Source organism: Parus major, chromosome 1 (genome assembly GCF_001522545.3).
Source record: "Parus major isolate Abel chromosome 1, Parus_major1.1, whole genome shotgun sequence".
Classification (NCBI taxonomy): Eukaryota; Metazoa; Chordata; class Aves; order Passeriformes; family Paridae; genus Parus; species Parus major.
In genome coordinates, this window is record NC_031768.1 from 25250111 (window position 1) to 25267920 (window position 17810).

The 17810-nt window shown below is 34.4% G+C and overlaps 1 protein-coding gene across 7 annotated transcripts in view; it reads left to right on the plus strand.

Annotated features, from left to right (window-relative positions):
• The window catches only part of ATP11A (ATPase phospholipid transporting 11A), a 115542-nt gene that overhangs the window by 71001 nt on the left and 26731 nt on the right, over positions 1-17810 (plus strand). For all 7 annotated transcript variants that reach the window (XM_015638093.2, XM_015638084.3, XM_015638067.3 and 4 more), the window contains exons 6-19: positions 1709-1837; positions 2353-2456; positions 5052-5102; positions 6526-6590; positions 6968-7049; positions 8265-8415; positions 9156-9353; positions 10857-11030; positions 12450-12613; positions 12892-12963; positions 14704-14777; positions 15018-15121; positions 16839-17020; positions 17509-17760. In XM_015638093.2, coding sequence (XP_015493579.1) covers positions 1709-1837; positions 2353-2456; positions 5052-5102; positions 6526-6590; positions 6968-7049; positions 8265-8415; positions 9156-9353; positions 10857-11030; positions 12450-12613; positions 12892-12963; positions 14704-14777; positions 15018-15121; positions 16839-17020; positions 17509-17760 — 1802 coding nt within the window. The remainder of the gene's footprint in view (positions 1-1708; positions 1838-2352; positions 2457-5051; positions 5103-6525; positions 6591-6967; positions 7050-8264; positions 8416-9155; positions 9354-10856; positions 11031-12449; positions 12614-12891; positions 12964-14703; positions 14778-15017; positions 15122-16838; positions 17021-17508; positions 17761-17810) is intronic.

The following is a 17810-nucleotide window of genomic DNA, read 5'->3' on the forward strand; positions in this document are numbered from 1 at the left end:
CAAAAATAGTCAAGTATCATGCAACTGGATTTTGAATTTTAATGGTTAATCTGTTAATCATATTTTCTTAATTTCTCCCCTGCTTATTACCTTTCAGAGGGTGCATATTGAGTGACTAAATTATAGGAGAGACAGACCTTGAAAATACTTGCATAGGAAGGGATATCTATGTGTATTTGTAAATGGGTGAAATTCTCAGATCTATATAACATGAGAAAACGGATTAGGTTGTAAAAAGTAGACCCCTCTGCACCTAAAGCCTCAGGACACTTGATTAAAGAAGGAAAAAAAGAAACCCTGAGTTCTATTTCACACAATCACACAAGCTCAACAACGGCTGAAGTTTGCAGGCATCTCTGAAGATTTTCTGATCCATCCCCCAGCTGCAGCAGGACAACCAGGAGCTGTTTGCTCAGGACCCTATCTAGACAGGTTTTAAGTCTCTCCAAGGATGGAGACTACACTGCTTTCCCTTGGGCAACTGTTCAAGTGCTCAATCATATTCCAGGCTGTGCCCACTGCCTCAGGTCCTGTCACTTTCCACCAGAAAGAACCTGTCCCTGTCCTCTTTGCATCCTTAGCTGACATAGCAGCAAATGCTGGAACACCTTTTAAATTCTATGAAGATGCTATGTGTTAGTACTTTTATTTGGTTTGAGTTGAGGAAAATGAGAATTTCATATCTGATTGTTGCAGGTATGCTTAGAGTTTGTGTTCTCCTGTGATGTGTGTACAATCTGCAGTTTTTCATAGCTATTGGTTAAGAAAAAAAAAGTCTCATATACAGTTAGATAAATCTCATTTTTTATAATCATTGCAAAATTTTATTTTTAGATGTTACTATTCCTGATTTTTATCAGACTGTTTTGCTTAACTGGAATTATGTGACTCCTGCCAACTGCTAAGGATAGTGGAATTTAGCTTTATAAGCATATAACAAGAACAATGATTAAGCTAAGTCTTATAATAAATTATGATGTAAAATTATATTGAATAAGATATAAGATGTTGACTTACATGAAAAATAGCAAATATTACATATTTTTGATGGGATTTTTTATTAAAACCCTGATATCCTTAGAACATGGAGTATGTCTTTGCCACTTGTTTAACCTCTAAAAATGTGGAAAAACATTCTTCTTGAATGATTTACAAGAATATTTTGAATTCGTAATTGGTTGGCTGTTCTGTTGCAATGTTTTAAGGTGCTGTAAAATATTGCCTATGTTACCATGAATAAAAATTATTTTGCTCACCTTTAAACACAGATAAAAATAGGGTGGACTTCTAGTCAAAAATTCTGCTAAAAATGTATCCTGTTTTCGTCAGCTGATGAAATTATTGGCTTTTCAGCTGTGTTTTAAGAGCAGCTCACATCTCTTGGTGATTTTGAAACAGTTTTGTTGTATTTAGTCTTAAGGATAATATTTTCCATCTCTCAAATAATGTTGCAAAACTCAATAAGACAGTACTTTCTGGTGGTTTCCTATAGAGGAAAGCCAGAATCAGTAGATCTCAGTCATTCTACAAGGTATGATTCAGTTTTCCAGAGATATCTCTGCTGTTCTTTACTCTTATGGTAAAATCCTAGTGTAAATAAAAATTGTTGAATTTTCAAAGTATTTGTGTTAATTTAGGTTTTAATTTTGAATTCTGAAATATGGGCTGCTACATACATGCATTTTACTTTCTTGTGTTTTTTCCCTAGGTTGGAGATATTGTAATGGTAAAAGAAGATGAAAAATTCCCATGTGATTTAATATTCCTATCAAGTAGTAGAGGAGATGGAACATGTTTTGTTACAACAACTGGTTTGGATGGTGAATCCAGTCATAAAGTAATTAAATGTTCTACATTTCCTTTTTAAGGCTAAGTTTGCTTTTAGTTTTTGACACAGATCACGATATGACTTCATGCTTATATGTAAGCAGGTACACTAATGTACCTTTGGGTAATTTATCTTTCTACCATCTGACTTAATTTCTCTAAAAGTAATAGTATTTTATGAGAAGTTTGAAGACGTTTATTTGTGATTTTGTCTGTGTCCAGTAAAGGCATGCAGATTACAGTGGTAATACACTAACTTTCTGTACTTAAATGTTTTCATTGTGACCTGATTTATAAATACACTTCAAAGTACTTGCACATCACTGTAGAATTATTAAAAAAGTGGTTGGAAAAGATCATGTAATAAGATGCCCAAATAGGAGCCTTCAGAGATGCTTCTTATTTGAATTGAGAGCTCTTACATAGAAGTTAGTAAATTTTATGCTGAACTGCAGTGTATGTACAGATTAATGTCTTGTATATCTGTTATTTTTTATTTTATTTACATGTTTTTATTAATTCCAGACTTACTATGCTGTTCAAGACACAAAGGCATTTCACAATGAACAAGAAATCGATGCACTACATGCTACCATTGAATGTGAACAACCTCAGCCTGACCTTTATAAGTAAGACAGTAATTCTTACCTGTTTCATTTAGGGTATCTGAGCAATAAGTCATAAAAATATCATAATGAAAAGATACTGGCTGCATGTCTCTGGTTAGAGTGAGCCTGAAGTCAGGTAGGTCTTCCATCCATACTCCTTTTGTGCAGGTAGCTCCCTAGGCGTGCTCTGGGGTAGTGATTTCCAAAGGGGGATGGCACTAAGCAGTCCTCTGAGGAATGTGGTGAAAATTTTAGACCTTCAGTTTCTTTTTCTTTTTAATACAAAAATAAGAAAGAAATTAAGCTTTACTAGTACTTAGTACACTTCTTGATATTGGCACCCACACCTCTCTGTACGTCACATACAGTTTGTGAGGTTCTCTGGAGGAAGAGAGCGTTCCACAGTGTGGAGATGTTGCCTGTGGCACTCAATCCTTTGCTTTCAGTGTATTGCAAGGTATTGTCATTTATGTGTACCTAGTTAAGGTACACATAAATGACAATGGGTGTACAGATTATATTTTCTAGTTTTAACTAAAATAACACTCACAAAATGCTGAAGTGGCCTAAAAAGACTCCTGCAAAGATATTGCAGATTGAAGATAATAGTAACATGCTAGCACAAATGAGCAATAAGTAAATGGCAAGCACTTCTAGTCTGGGTAGAGATCTTCATCAGTCACATAACAAAGTAAAGCCACTGTTAATCTAATCAGATCTAAATTTAAATTGTCAAGACTATTTGAAACACAGATTTTCATCTGCTGTTGATAACCATGAGCCTCACACCATAGACTTTGAAATACTGGCTAATGACAGCATGAAACCATCATGATTAGGAAAGCACTTTAATGCAGAACATGAAGAAAAATGTCTACAGTTGTATAAAGTCATACAATACTCAATATTTAACAAAAGAACTGTACACAATTCCACTAAACCTAATGAGAAATCTTGAGGGGCCTCTTTTGAGGTTTCTTTCTTAATAGTAATACAGAAAGTCCTATACCATTGAGAGAACACTTGGTTTTTTCTGCCACAGTAAAAAGTAGCTGAAATAATACACAGAAAACAATATGATGTCAAGCTAAAATGCACTCTTTTGACAGCAAATACTGTTGGAAGATGCAGAAAAAACATTGCTTATTTCTGAGGTATGAAGGTATGTGTTTTCTGTGATCTTGGTGATTAAGAAGCTGGTTTAGAACTCTGCTTGAGAACAGGTTCTGTAAGCATCAAGTCCATCACTTGCTTGACCCTTTCTTTAATTACTTGGGTCTCAAAGTGAATGACTGCAAGTTGAAACTCGTGCTATTACAGATGGTGAAATTCTTTGGGACAACTGTTTACACAAATTATGAAAATGTTTATTGGTAGTCAGCTTGTATCTCTGCTGATGTCTACTTGAAACTTTACCTCTCAACAAAACACAGCAGTAAATCTTTTCTTCCAAAGGCACGTAGTTATTTTATATCATAATGTATCATAATCAACTGTACATTACTGTCTTTAGATGTGGCCCTACCATGTTGCATGTTCTTTAAGCAGACAGGTTACCACTCCTCTGAGCTTCAGAGGTAGTAACAGGCCCACCAGCTCCCCAGTTTCTTCTACCCTTGAGAACTCTAATGTCCAGCTTAATCCTCTTTGCATTAGGTTATCCACTTGGACTGTGGTATGGCAAATGCAGTGTACCAAGTCTGGCTGGAATGAAGTCAGTTCTCTTCATAGCAGCCAGTGTAGTGTAGTGTTGTTGCTCTGAGACTAAAACACTGTTAATTCCACAGCATGGTTTTACCTATAGGTGCAAAATTTTTGTACAATGTCAAATTCATTTTGCCCCTCCAGCAAATGGGCTGGGAGTGGCTAGGAGGCTGGGGATGGACACAGCCAGGATGGCTGACCTCAGTTGACCAGAGAGATCTGTGCCATATAGTGTCATGCTCAGCAATAAAACCAGGGAGCAGGGGGCAGTCTTCTAAAGCAGCTGTTGCTTGGAGACTGGCTGGGCATCAGCAGGCTCATAGGGGGTGGTGAGTGGTTGCCTTTGTGTCACTTGGTTTTCTTCCCTTCACTTACTAAAATGTCAAAATCTTGCTTTTGCTCTTTCAATTCTCTTCCCTATCCTGCTGGGGAGAGAAGGAGTGAGAGGCTGATGGGTGTTCAGCTGCAATCCAGGGCCAAGCCACCACATGCAGATAAAATGCACTGACAGATATTCAGAGAAAGAATTACTAGCTCCATGCTTTGGTGTTTGCTTTGGTTTTAATTTAGTTGCAGGCTTTAGATGTTGTAAAAGATAGTAATTGCACTGACTTATCTTGGGTAGTTTAGGGAATAACACTTTTTATTTCTTGTTCATGAGTCTACTTAGAATATTTATCCCTAATTTTATAATCTCTTACACCTCCTTATATGCAAAATTTATGTCAAGTTACCATTCTGTGTATTTTTGTATTTACATATTTTAAGTGTGTTTATGTATTATGTTCATGTTCTGGATAATTGCAGCCTGTTCAGTTGGAAAATGTTCTCTGTGATACATACTTTCTAGAAAATATTTCTTAAATACTCTATTAGCAGTACTGTTAAACTACTTGTATATTTCCCTTTCAGATTTGTTGGTCGAATAAATGTTTACCATGATAGGAATGAGCCTATTGCAAGGTGGGGAAATCCAGAGTTGCTACGCATTCAAATATTTCACAGTTGAATAAGTATCAATAATGAGAATTACCCTTTTTTCACCAACATTGTGCTGCTTTGATTTAGTGATAGAATATTTTTCTCTCAGAAGATTCCAGGCTGCTATTTCATAAATAATTGATATTTCATCTTCTATTCATATTTATCTTATTTAGTATTTTAATGTTTTTATACAAACTTCACTTTTATCTGAAATTTATTTAGTTTGTAAATGATGTTGATATGATCTTGACAGCACTTGTACAATACTGCCCCATTAGCATAAGATCTTGGTAGTGCACTAAATAATACAAATAGTGTCACTTAAATATTTCATTTTTCTTAGATTTGAAGGGTTTGAACATGTCAGGTAGTTTTTTTTGTGTTTAACTTTTCTAAGTGGGTTTGTACCTCTGTCTAAAACTTCCATAGTGCTGTGTCTTCAAGAAAGGCAACATGCAACTGTTCTGGTTCTTGCCACTAAGAGGCAAAGCAATAGGAGGGAAAAGCTGCTTGCTGGGGTGATATCCTAGATCCCAGCATGTGGGGAGTTACTCAGTGCCTTCCTAACCTCAGTGTGTCTGTAGATACCTTGTTTTTTGTCACAGTCTGCTGTGGAAACTGTCCATTGGTCTGGGTTGTTCATGTAACATTGTTCCACTAGTTTCTTGAAACTAATTTCAAGTTTTACATCAGAATTGTGGCCCTTTCTTTGTATTTTGTTAATTTTTTGGTAGTTTCCTACCACAAGTGCACTTTGAATAACCATTGGAAATATTGAATGTACTTCCTGGTTTGTTTTTTTATTGCTGTATAGATAGAATCTGAATTCTGCATGTGGTCTGTCTGTAAAGTAGTCCTAGGTTTTGAACTTTTATGTTGATTAGTGTATGTATTGTGTTCCAAAATATTATTTAAATTTCACTGAGATCCTTACATAAATTCCTGTACTTTTCAATAAATTATTTTAGCTGTATTTATCGGCATTTTAAAAAATGTTTACAGCAAGTATCAAAAATACCTTGTATGCCATTTATACTTAAAATAAAATGGAGGCGTGTATTGTCCTTAAATAGTAATAACACACAGGACACCATAGTTTATATAAGCCTAAAAACTAATAGAATTAATATTTTTGAAAGTAAGTACTGTATAATTAGGATCTTGAATCTTTATTTGGGTTTAGGTGCATTGGTTTAAGACTTGAATTGTGAAATTGTGTGCTTAATTTTAGGCATCTGTTCATCGATTTTTAATTTTCACATTAAAATTTTAAATATGCCTTGTAATTTGTTAAAATAAAAGTTTTTTAGTAAATTTAGTAATTTCCTGGTTTGTGCAACTTCCACTAAGGACTGATGGTTTTCTCTAAACATTTACATTTTGTAATACTTATCTTTTGCAGGCCATTAGGATCTGAAAATCTGCTTCTTAGAGGAGCCACTTTAAAAAACACAGAAAAAATCTTTGGTAAATATTTCTGTTGACTATTTTAATGGACCCTGAAATAATAAGCAAACACCAAACAAGGTTACAAGCCTATAGTAAGCCTGGGCTTATGATTTCTACTGGGTAGCTTGTTTTACAACTTCATTATAAGGTTTAATGTTGTTACATACAAGCACTTTAGCAATTGGAACTGTGACTGGAATGGGATGTATATGCTGCTTAAAATTTTTAAGTACCAAGATAATAAAGCCATTTCTAATTTTGGGTTATCATCCAAATCTGTGGTTTCTTTTTTCAGACTAAAGAATTAAATTACAGAGATAATAATCTAATGAATTGTGCTCTTTTGAAGTTACTGCACTGTGCAATTTTTAATAAAACAAGTTGTCTAATTTCAGGTGTTGCTATCTACACTGGCATGGAAACTAAGATGGCATTAAATTACCAATCAAAATCACAGAAGCGATCTGCTGTAGAGAAGTATGATTTCTAATTCTTATTTTGGGGTTTGAAACCTGCATGCTCTAATGGTGCAAATCAGATTTTTTTTTTCTCTGAAAGTATATGTGTCATTGATTTAAATGAAAGAAAGAGGTAGAAGGACTTAAATTTGCTTCATTTTAAATAATTTTTTACTTATAATGCAGGTCATGTAACACCATATAAATGAGGTTCTCAATACTGAATTATTCTTGTTAGATGTTTTAAAAAATAAAGCCATTTTGATTTAATGCTTAGCTCGTTAAGCTACGATGTTTTGTCATAAGACTTTCTTTCACTGTTTAGAATATATTTGCTGACAGTTTTCCAAGATTGTGGTTTTTATTATCCTAGCATTCAATGCTTTTCATTGCAAGTAAGTCTTGAATTCAGTAAAAATAACTTTTTTAATGTTATTACTTCACTTTGGATCAGCGGCAGTAACAGTGCTTGTCTGTGGCATGTTTTCCATTGTTTAGCTAAAATTAACAAGTTCTGTCCAGACATGTGATGGGAAAGTAAGGCAATGTTATCCTTAAGGAGTGAACTGACATCGGTTGCTTACTATTTTTAAAATAGAGATTTTTTTCTATTCCTACTCTGCTATCTGAAATCATCAGCTGTGTGTAAGGTGTCCAGCCTTGTGAAAAACAAGATGTCATTGATTGAGGCAAGATGTACTGACCAGCTGACAGCCTCTCTCTTACACAGTGACTGAGCAATGATGATGTGTCTCTTTCTATTGTTATTGATTTATAACCCATGGCTTTTAGTTCATGCCCATCATTAATGAAAATATAATTTTAAATGCAAAATGTTCTTGCTTTTTTAGATCTGCCTAGAGTTAAAACATTACAGCTACGTAGCAAAATGTTCTTTTTTGGTTTTATATTTCTATAAAAGTACTTAGGTGAGTGATCTTATAATGATTCAGCAAAGTGGCACGAAGAGGTCTGCAGATACAAGCCCAGTTATTCTGTTATGATTCTATCTGTGCTATTGTTTTCACTAATATATTAGTTTTGGTACTAGAAAAATATAAAAGAATGTCAGTAATTTTTTTTTGTCATTGGAAAAGCACTTTGGAAGGGTTATTTAACATCTGAGCATTGTTAACTTGCAGCAAATATTAGACTGATGTATAACATTTTCTAATAGACTCTGTACTTTAGATGCTAATGGAATCCTTATTCTGGCTTTTTTTTTTTTTTATAGATCAATGAATGTATTTCTTGTTGTATACCTCTGTATTCTCGTCAGTAAAGCACTAATAAATACTGTTCTGAAGTATGCCTGGCAGAGTGAACCATTTCGTGATGAGCCATGGTATAATCAGAAAACAGAGCCTGAAAAGAAAAGAAATTTGGTATGGAAATAAATTATAATACCAAGAAAGTTTCCCTAAACCCTTAATTTATAGAAATTCTACTGAAAAGTATATACAGCCTGCTTACATACCAGTCACATTTTTGCTGGCTGTGGTGATAGATAGTATACTTGCAGAAAGCTTGTCTGTCAAATTTTTGCCCTTAAGTTGTATTTGTGAATTTAAGTGATGAGAAAATGTCTGGTTTAATATAAAAACCTTCATGAAAGTGTTTTGGAGCAGCTTGTTATTTATATAAATTCCTAAAGAATTGACCTCTTGCAGAGAAATACAAGGGCTGGAAGGAATCCCCCAGCTATTAGCAGTCCTGTAAGAGACATGTTCAAAATAATCCAGTGTAGGAATCTCCATAAAAATGGCTCTCAAAAGCCATTCATATTGCTCTGTTATGAGCACTCAGAGAGCATCAGTCACTAATGCTCATTAGTTGCTCTGGAACTTTACAGTAATGCTGTGTACAGTACAATGCTATGCAACACTATTCTACACCTGTATATCTGTAAAGAAAAAAAAAATTTAAAAGAAAAAGCTCTATTGCATGCCAGTTGTGATGTTATAAACCATGAAGGTTTGCATCCTGTGCTGAACTGTGTGAGGTATGAAAGGTGTTGCTTTCTGTTGAAAAGTTATTTGAAAAAAACAAAATTGTAAATACTTGTAATCTTGCAGTCTTTAATGGTACGTGAAAAATCAGTATTTCCGTCTTGTTTCTTCGGCAGTTTCTTCAAGCTTTTACAGACTTCCTTGCATTCATGGTTCTTTTCAACTACATTATTCCTGTATCCATGTATGTCACTGTGGAAATGCAGAAATTTCTTGGTTCTTATTTCATTGCATGGGATGAGGAAATGTTCGATGAGGATATAGGTGAAGGACCACTGGTGAACACTTCTGACCTCAATGAAGAGTTGGGACAGGTAAATTTCATTGAATGATAGTATTTTTTCAACTGTTTCTACTGTAGGTTTTTATGCTAAAATTGTTACTTCAAGGTTTTTTGGTTTTGTTTTATTTTGGGTTTTTTTTGCAGCTACATGTGCATTTTCCTTAGTGCTGATTAATTTTAAAAATAAAATCTGAGATATTTTTATTTTCAGATTCAAAAATTCTGATTTCTCACCCAGTCAGTAAAATTCAGTTAGCATTACTATAGTATTAAGGGATAAACACTTCCTCTCCATCAATTATAAGCATCTAGCTTTCTTAGATTAAAAGTTAGATGGAAAAAGCCCTTTTTGTCTGATTAGACTGATGCTGCATCTCCAGACACAAGTTTCATCCATTAACATGATCAATTGCCAGTGTAATTTTTGAAAATAAATTCTGTTTTGTGTTAAGAAAATCATCACCTTGAGATAGAAACAGATAAATTTTGTTTGAGAAAATATTTAATATCTCAGTTAAAAATGTTTTCATATGTTTTTCAAATGAATAAAACCTATCCACTTTGAAAAAAGTTTAATTGTGGGTATTTCGTCCACAGATAAAAAGCCACTGGAAAATTTGGCATGTGCCTTTTCAGATTAGGAAATATTATAGAAGTCTGTCTCAGTGGAAAGTGTGCATAATTAATGATGCTTTTGAAGACTGACCAAAAATTTATTTGGTTTTCAGTTTATTTTGTTATGCACTGAATAAATGGTGACGTTTGATAAACAATCTGATGAATTCTAAATAATAGCCTTATTTTCGGTGTTTAATTCCTTACCTTACTTCATTCTCTTAGCTTATCAAATATAACATGTAGTGTGTATACAATACCTATGTCCAAGATCCAAAATTGAGCCAACCTAGTCCTCTAGTTAATAGTTCAGATTTTGGGTTTTTTTTAGTGTTGTTAGACTTAAGCACTGGGACTCACTGTACAAGATGAAGTTAATGAAAAATTCAGTATTGAGAAAAAAAATGAGTGTTTCCAGGGCAATTACAGTGCCCATGGATATAACTGTGTCTCCACAATCCTCATTTAAACTATCGTAACTGTAGTGGAGAATTCTGATGCTACCTTAAAGACTCTTCTGACAGTAACTGATCCAAATCCAGGCACGTACATTAAATAATAATCCCTGGGAAATTAAATTTGTATGCATTTTGTTTCTATAAATACCTGTCTTACAGCAAGAAAGACATTAAATACTAAGAAGGACCTAGAGAGAAGAGTGGAAGTAGGTTAAACACATCATTTTACATGCATTATGAGACAAAAGATAGTGTTGTTTGATATTCTTGTAGGATAAAATCTTTAAGGGCCTATATGTCTGTGAAGATAACTGCCAAAAGAAATTGTTGTCTTCCATTTCTGAAAGAGCATAAGGATTGTCAAAGCAAAGTGTAACCCAGTAATAAACTCAGTTTTGTTCAGAGATGTTGGAAAATATCTCTTCATGTTTCTGCTGGTTTTATTTTATTCTCATTTGCAGATTGAGTATGTCTTCACAGATAAAACAGGAACATTAACTGAGAACAATATGGAATTTGTAGAATGTTGCATTGAAGGGCATGTTTATGTACCACATGTTATCTGCAATGGACAAATCCTCCATGACTGTACAGGAATCGATATGATTGACTCATCTCCAGGAGGTAGTGGAAAGGTATGATAACTCTATGTTCTTGGTTTTTTACAATGAAACATGAAAATTGAACTGTACTGATGAAGGGAATATTAGAAAATCAACATTCTTGAATTTTACTAATCAAAGTAGATAACTGCATATACATTTTCATTTCCTAGTTAAGTGTAAGATTTAGAGACTTAATGGGAAGTTTCTCATTTCAATGCAGTTGTAAAGCTGAGTTAAAATCCAGATATAGAACTTTCTCTGGTTAATAGCTACAGACACAGATAACTGGTTTCCATTTAACTTTAGGTAGAACAGGGAAAGCAAGACAAGAAAATCCTTAAAGGGGAAAATGGGGGCTTAGTGTAAACACTTAGTCATCACTCAGTGAAAATGTGGCCACAGAATGGTTTATGATCAAATTAAATTACTTTAAAATGTGACTTATTGTAGCCACATCTGAAGTGTGCTACCTACAGCATGTGGCTGTTTGCTGTGTAAAGCAAAATTAGTTGAAATTTCAGGAGGCTTCATGTTTGACAAGAGTTTATATGGGCAGGATAATGACAGCCAAAGTAATTTTTTTTTTTTATTACATCAGTGCAGTATCGTATCATTCACACCCACTTCATATCATACCCTTCACTGTACAAAATGAGGTCTCTTAAAATATGTTGCTGTAGTTCAGCAGCCTTATCTCTCACCCATGGTCCTCAGGATCTAGTCCCGAGGTATGCTGAATTTTTATCTTGGAATCACAACAGCACAGACAGTTTGTATTTAACAACACACAAGAATAGGTTTCAGACACAAAGATAAAGATATGACATAGACAGGTATTCATGAAATAAAAATCTCTTTCTGGTGCCAGGAGCTGTCATTACCAAACCATCTGAAATTTTATAGGAAGTGGTTGGCTGGAGCTGCCAAAGTATGTGCACTTCAGTAATTTATTTAGTTTTGAGGGGTGTTCAAGATGCTCAAGAATTTGAAACCTGTAAGCCCTTCTAAGACCTGTGCTCCAAGTACTGCATCCTTCTGTGTGAACTCAGGGCTTCTTAATTATACCTTGACTAGTGATTAATTAATACAAGTTGTTAAGGTTTAATAAAAAAAAAATAAAAAAACCCAACTTCAGCCACATCTAGGCATGCAGAGGAGGTAGAAGTTGCACACTGGGTTTTTGGGGTTTTTTTGCATTATTAGCTTGACTCCTTTGGCAATCCCAGCCACCTGACTTGTATGGCACTCCTAAGGGTACAGCTGTGACGTGATTCCTTGTGGTAACCACACACAGATGTGTGGTTACCACAAGGAAAAACCTGGTTCCCCCTCAAGGAGCCTGCCTTTGTCTGATTAATAATCAGCAGTAATCAGTGATACTGATCACCTCCCAGAAGAAGAGTTTTCAAGCGATAACACGTAATCACAACCATTCCTTTTGTTTTTCAGGAGAGAGAGGAACTATTTTTCCGAGCTCTTTGTCTTTGCCACACTGTTCAGGTGAAGGATGATGACAGCGTAGATGGTTTGAAGAAAAGCCAGGCACAGAGAAGATCTTGTATATATATATCATCATCACCTGATGAAGTTGCTTTAGTTGAAGGAATACAGAGGTATGTGTATACTTAGGTGCTATATTTTTCTAAACTACAGATTTAATCACTGATGCTCAAAATTGTTTCCAGAACAAAAATCGTAATAACAAACACCAAGTAATCGACAGCTGATTGTTTCTTAACATGAATTCATGAATCTTCATAGCCTAAAATCAACTAAAAATGATTTGGGATTTTGGTGTTGGTTTGTTGTGGCCTCAGTCTTAAATCTTTATGACATGCTTAAACTAGATCATTATATATTTGTTGCATTTGTTCTGTGTTTCATTTTACAGACTTGGTTACACGTATCTAAGGCTGAAAGACAATTACATGGAGATCTTAAATCGGGACAATAACATAGAAAAGTGAGTTGTTAAAAACATAACAAAATAGATTGATGACAAGTTTTTGTTGATGTGTTCAATAAACCATTGTTTCCTTACACATGAATTTTTAAGTCAGGAAAGACAGGAACCTTGTGTTTTAGTAGAAAAATAAAGAAACTGTAGTAATTTTAGTTACTTTCACTTTTTTAACATTATATGCAGTATAAAATACTGGTATGACAATGAAGGTGTGGTATAGGATTCATGACCTAATCTAATAGCTCCTGATGGCTTTATGTACGATAAATTTTTAATAGAAAATGCTGTGTACCCAATTTGTGTTTCACAAATAATCCATGGAATTTACAGGAGGGTAATATCTGTAGAATAATTTTTGTGGACCATAATATGAGTCAAATTTTCAATAACACTGAAATAGTACAGCTGTTCTGTGGTATGTACATACCCTTGAAAATGTACCTTACACTTCTGTAGATGACTGCTGGTTAAGTCTGTTGTATGTCGAGGTCTTCCTGCTTGGGTACTCTGCTAACTACACAGGGACTCTTGGACACAAATATAGGAGCCTTGCTGTTACTTTACCCCCTTTTAGGATAATAACAGAGAATTTTTCTCAAAGGTTACTTCAGACTTTTTTGGATCAGCACATAAGAACTGGAGTGAGTATCGTTTGGTGACTCAGAAGAAAGCACTATAATTATTGAAAATTTTCTCCCAAATGCATCACATTTTGTAGACATGGGCCTCTGATGTAGCTTGCACAAGTCTGACTTCTAGGGCATTAAAAGGACTTAGGACTCAAGTATGTAAACAAGCAGATCTGGACATAGACAAATCCTGAAAAAGTTGGAATTAATGATTGGATTGGTTATGTTTGTGTTGGAAAAAGAGAGGCTCTTTTAAATTCATGGAAATATATAGGAGAGTAAATGAAAGCAGTATATAAACTGATGAAACCAAAACAGTGCAACAAGAGCTGGTGTTTGTTTTTCCACTTAGAAAGGAAAAGAACATGTGATAAAATCAAATCCTAGAAATAATGACAAGTGTAAAACCAGTAAAAATAAATATTTTTTTTTCACTTGAATTATCAATATTTGAGCAATTTAATAAATAAAATTAAATAAAATACCATTTTGTACCATTTAAAGCAAACAGTAGTAAGTTGAATTTAAACAGAAAGTCTGGAGAAGACCTACCAAGTCTTTTAATAATATATTAATAAACATGAAAAACAAAAGCCTAACGAGCCTTTAAAGTATTCTTCCTGATACAAAACCAAAATAAATAAAACTCCCCATGAAAGAGTATCCTAAAAGAAATCAGCCATAAAAAGACTGAAATCTCAAACAACAGAATAGTAAAAATTAGAAAAAGATAAAAAAAAAACTTGTGTGTAAGCATGCATTTCAAGTTTTAAGGCTATGTCTAAGTATTATACATAGCAACTTTATAATCAGTACAGTTCTCTGTTACAAGGTTTCTTGTCTTGTACTTAAGTAAAGTAGATGGACTATGCATCCAAAGATACTTAGGGACCTCACAAATTCTGTTTCAAGTAATTAGGAGCTAAGGGCTTTCCTTATTTATTATTTGCAACCTGATATTTCATTCTCTACTACTTCCATATTCTGTAGTACTCAGTGTAATCTTCCATATTAGAAATGGTGTTTAATTTATGTGCTTGAAGTCATTATAACCAGTTTAGGGATCAGGAAAAATAGAGTTGTGTGAAAAATAGTTTTGTTTCTGTTTCAGGTTTGAATTACTGGAGGTTTTCAGTTTTGATTCTGTGAGACGGCGAATGAGTGTAATTGTTAAATCTTCAACAGGTAGGGCTGTCACACATTCTGTTAGGTATTTTGTTTCACTTGGATTTGTTTCAGATTTAGCAGAGATAAGCATTAAACACAGTCTATGTGCCTTTCTTTATAAAATCAGGGACTAGGTACTAGTATGACTTACAAATATTAGAGAAAAGTTGGAAGAAAACGTTTTGAAGACTTATTAATTTGGTTGTTTTTTGAAGAAAGTATTTGGTCATCTTGAATTCCATATGCTGTCTCTTTTAGGTGATATATTTCTGTTTTGTAAGGGAGCAGATTCGTCCATATTTCCTAGGGTTAAAGAAGGTAAAATTGAGCAAGTACGATCCCGAGTAGAACGCAATGCAGTGGTAAGATTCCATTTTATTGATCTGTTCACATGATATCAGTGTCAAAAAGAAATTAACTGTTGTGATCTGCTTTATCTGCTAACAGATTTATCTTTACAGGCACCAAGGTTGTTCTATGCCAAGGTTCACTCAGGCTTTGTGGGTAGCACCCTTATTTGCATCTGTCCTCCATCTCATCTCCCAGATGTCAGTTGTGGTGCAATATGAATGCATTAGATATGCACAATTGTATGCTAAACCAGAGGTCATCAGTTAGCTCATTAGTATGGCATTTTCACAATTGTGGCTTGAATTAATTTTTGAATAGAAGAAAAGTGTACATCTCTGTAAAAACTATCGCTAGTTTCAGTCCCCAGCCTAGGCAACTATGATCTTCTGCCTTTGATTGTTTTACAATCTCTGGGGAGACAGTGCAGTGATCATCCATATCTTATATTTTTGCTTGCTAAAAATCAGCTATGAACTGTCTGATCACCTTTAAAAGAAATTCAGAACTTGGTTTGACCTAAAAATACTATTTGGAGTTGTACTGAATTTTGATGTGTCTGAAAACATGCAGAACTCATTGCGATGCAGGGTAACTGCCAGTGTTTCATAGCATATAATTTGATGACTTCTAGTACTCAAACTGAAAACAAAGTATTACAGATATGTGGAAAAAAAAAAAAGCCACAGTGTCACCTGCTTTTGTTTTGAAGGGAAAAACTCCCAAATTGCTTTACTAAGCTTTATTATATGGGACAGCTGTCTGATAGTTACAAGTAAAAGAGGCTAATGAAGTTGAAAAGTATATATATTTTTTTTATTTATATATATTTATATTTATGTGTTTATATATTATATAACAATATTTATATATTTAGAATATATATATATATAAATTTATATATTTAGATATCATATCCATTCAGTGTCTGGAAAGTAATCCAGACCAGCACCTAATTCTTCATCCCACATAATTAGAAATAGGACTGGCTCCAGGCTACACACAGAAGCCTGTCAAAGAGAATACCTGGCACCTGCCAGTCAGGGAGGTATTTTAATTCTCCTTCTTGGTTTGGTCATAAGTAACTATACAAAGACCTACTGGATGGATTAAAGTTAAGGAAGCTGAAATGCCAGTTAAATGGTATTCTGAGATGCAATATATAACTCAGATGGCAAAACTTTTCTGTGTTATAATAACTTTTCCCCACCTTACACAATTTATATACTCCCTTTTTTGTTCATCACACAGTCCAGAAGTTTGATGCAGTCTGAGACAGCTAAATTCTAGTTTTCACTTGACCAAAATTGGTACCGCTGGATTTTCACTTTCAGTTCTTTGTGATGTTTTGTCTTTGTGGATGTGCTGCAACACAGCAACAAAATCAGGTTCTGTGTATATTACTATTATTCTGACTCATTCTGCCTAATTATACACATAGGGAAGGAAACATTTACCTTGACTTTGCCATCTCTTGTAATCTCATATATCCAGTTGGATCACTGAGCTGTTTATTTTCTGGGAAATTGAGGGTGGTTCATCAAGTTGTAACTCCTTCCAGAGCAGAACAGAAGTAAGCTGAACCATATCCTAGTCTATACTGTACTGTACCAGTCTATACTTAGTCACTTCATGATGTTCCTTTTTCAAATCCTCCAGCATAAACACCAGCAAGAGGTCTAAGAAAAGTTTTGTAAAATACATTTTGTTTCTTTTGATTGTGGTCTTTAGGAGGGACTGCGAACATTGTGCGTGGCATATAAAAAGCTCACAGCAGAAGAATATAGCAATGTACAGAAGCTGCTTCAGAATGCAAAGTTGGCCCTTCAGGACCGGGACAAGAAATTGGCAGAAGTGTATGAGAAGATAGAAAGAGATTTTATATTACTTGGTGCTACAGCTGTGGAAGATCGGTTAGTTAGTACATTTCTTAGTTTCTTATGTTCAGTGGTGGGGACAAAGTAATTGAAGACTCTTTTTCTGTGTTAGAGATCTATTTGGGAAATCCCTTATTTGAATCAACTTCACACTCTTATCTTACCGAAGTTACACATAGCAACTTTATATCCTAGTAAGCAATTAATAGTAGTTAAGTGTACAAAAATGAGTGTATTCTTTGAACCATTTACATACATGTAATTATTGAACCAGTTATAGGCAAAAGTTTTGGAGAAAGGACTACAAAATGGGAATTGAGGAAATGAAGGAAGAATCTTTAGATCTTAAAAGGATTCAAAAACATATACTAGTCCCCTAAATACTTTTGGAGTCATACTTCGGGGAAAATTCTTAGATCTGTTAATTTCTATTGAAATTTTTATTTGTTTATGAAAATCTTTCAATAAAGACCTTTCTCATTTCCAAGTAGCCCATCAATGTATGTTGTCAATTGACTTTACAGACTACAAGAAAAAGCTGCTGACACAATTGAAGCGCTCCAGAAAGCAGGAATTAAAGTTTGGGTTCTGACAGGAGACAAAATGGAGACTGCTGCAGCTACTTGCTACGCTTGCAAACTCTTCCGACGAAATACACAAATACTTGAGCTAACCACAAAGAAAATTGAGGAGCAGAGTTTACATGATGTGCTTTTTGACCTAAACAAAACTGTCATAAGACAAAATGGCAGCTTAACCAGGGATACCTACTCAGGGTAAGGCTAAAGTTGTATTTTAAGGCTGGAAATGGGCTTCTGGGCATTTT